At 50.0% G+C, this 2,187-nt stretch overlaps 1 protein-coding gene and 1 long non-coding RNA gene across 2 annotated transcripts; one reads left to right on the top strand and one right to left on the bottom strand.

The window, feature by feature from the left end:
* Positions 1 to 6: 6 nt before the first annotated feature.
* On the top strand, positions 7 to 815 carry LOC109593825 (uncharacterized). Its single transcript, XR_002191169.1, has 2 exons — positions 7 to 452; positions 504 to 815. It is a non-coding gene; the product is annotated as an uncharacterized LOC109593825 (long non-coding RNA).
* LOC109593824 (uncharacterized) lies at positions 730 to 2,151 on the bottom strand. Its single transcript, XM_020008930.1, has 2 exons — positions 1,874 to 2,151; positions 730 to 1,663 (listed from the first exon to the last, which is right to left on the bottom strand). Exons 1-2 carry the CDS (start codon positions 2,055 to 2,057, stop codon positions 807 to 809), a joined length of 1,041 nt encoding a protein of 346 aa, XP_019864489.1. The 5' UTR covers positions 2,058 to 2,151; the 3' UTR covers positions 730 to 806.
* Positions 2,152 to 2,187: the final 36 nt, after the last annotated feature.

Raw genomic sequence — 2,187 nt, 5'->3', positions numbered from 1 at the left:
TGGAAACCCACACGAAAGCCTTCTTTAATTCCTCTTAAGATATAAGCCACATACTCTTTGTCTGGGTGATCTTTAAGTAGTTCCGCCCACGCCTCCAGAATTAGTGGGGTAGAACTTCTCCCCATCACCTCTCGAACCTGTGGTGGGCGGTAACTGTCCAGCTGTGAGAGGTGAGTGGTATACTGATGACAGCCCTCCACCACCATACCCCTGAGAAAGCCAAGGCCTAGAGAGAGGGAAAAACAGCAGAAGGATCACACCCCATCTAGGTGGAGCTGCCACACCTCCCTCCCCCCGACTGCCCCCTCAAGATTCCCCCTCACTGGCCTACCCCCACCATGGGGAGATTGGACTACTGCTTTTATGCAGTTAGCTATGTCACTGTCTGTGTTCAGAGTGTACGGGAAGAGGTGACTGTCTAGGATCTGATATGGGATACTCAGTCTTCCCAAGTGAGTACCCACTCAGTACCCCTTATTCCTTAATTTTGATACCCTAACTAGATTTCCATCCCTTGCACTTGGGTCTTATTAACTATTTCCTCCTGATTGTGTGTGAGTTCTCTCCACAGGCTGCTGTGCAGTCCCCTTATCAATGGGACACTACCCCAGCCTTACCTTATATTACCTATATTATAGTTAATGTATCTTTTCTTAGGCAACAGGTATATTATTTACCTTTGCCCATATAGGGGGACCCCCTACCTGAGCTTCTAATAACTGTCTGTGCTTAATGGTATTCATTGTATTAATTCAATCACAATTGTTTTTATCATTAAATTAACTTTATCAACAAATCAATTTAAATCACCGGGAGTAATGATGAATGAAGTTACTGTTCTGGAGGGATGAGCCTCCCCGTGAGTCACTTGGCTCTCTTTGGTGCCTGAGGGCACTCCCCTGCAATGTGGTCATCTGCTGCGCAGTACCAACACACATGCTCAAAGAAGCATTCCTGCTCTGTCCTCCCACAGGAGATCTCAAAGTTGTGCTTGAAACAAGCTTTGTTCTTCCCCTTGGATTTTCGAGGCTCTTTCTTAAACTGGGCTTGAGGTTTCTCAAATCTCCTCTCTCTCTCTCTGTGCTGCTCGGGGTTGGAGTGCAGAGGCACCGCCCATAAATGGACATGTTGACCTCGCCCCAGATTCTTTTTCCTGATGCAGCAGCCCATTCACGATACTGTTGGTCATATTGTAACCATTTGAGACTGCCTAAATCCTTACCCAACTGGATGACAGACTGCATATGGGCCAGCAAGCCTGCCGCCTCCTCTCTTGTGGTGGCCTCTGCTGATACTAGCACTGCCACCAGGATGGCATAAGCCTGGGACCATGTAGCAATGTCCCCAATTCGTTTCTTCTTTCTCCTCACTTGGTCCACTGACTGAACCAAAATGATTCTGTCCTCTGACAGACTTAAAGATTCCTCCTGCTTGTGGGCAACTCCTGCCAACAGGTCTGCCAGGTCCACATAACACCAGCCCCTGATCCTCTCTACAAGCTTTGCCGGTACCGGTGGGATCCCTTCCGCTACCAGTATGGCGTCTGCTTTCACAGGGTGTGAGGAGGACTCTATGTCATTCTTTGGGAGGAGGTTCGACAACGTGAGGCTTGCTCCTGCCTCCAAGTCGCTGTCCACCCTCAAGTTAAGACTTTCGTCTTGACCTATATGAAAGGGAGCAGAATAACACAGCTATCACCTAGCTGCCTGCCCCTTTTCACACTCTCATTCTTCGCCCCTTCCCGGGCATACCTCCAGCTGCCGAGCTCACTGCTCGCGCAGCCCTTGGTATCAAATATCCTGCGGCCGTGAAGCCACCTCTCTACTATCTCTCAACCCAGTCTCGACTGTTACTCGCTTTCTCACTCGCCTACCTGTATCTGGGATGCCCTGTTGAGCGGGCGTACCGGGATGGCCCTGTCCATCCTGAAGCGGGTTTTCCTGGCGTACCAATCTGGCCGCCATCTCCGCAATCCTCTGCATGTCGTCCTCGGAGATACGGACCTGTTGCTGAATAACCTGTTCACGAACGCCCGCTTCCTCGGTTACCACTGCCATTCAAAGACCCGGGACCGAACCAGACTAGAAAATGAAAACTCCACGTAAGAGAGATAGAGAGCTGTTTCTGTCTCACAGAAGAACTAGAACATGTGCCTACTGAGCATGCGCCTTGTCCTCTCCCCAAGCT

The sequence above is a fragment of the Amphimedon queenslandica genome, unplaced genomic scaffold (assembly GCF_000090795.2).
Source record: "Amphimedon queenslandica unplaced genomic scaffold, v1.1 AMPQUscaffold_13504, whole genome shotgun sequence".
NCBI lineage: Eukaryota > Metazoa > Porifera > Demospongiae > Haplosclerida > Niphatidae > Amphimedon > Amphimedon queenslandica.
This window is presented reverse-complemented; position numbering and strand designations above follow the sequence as displayed.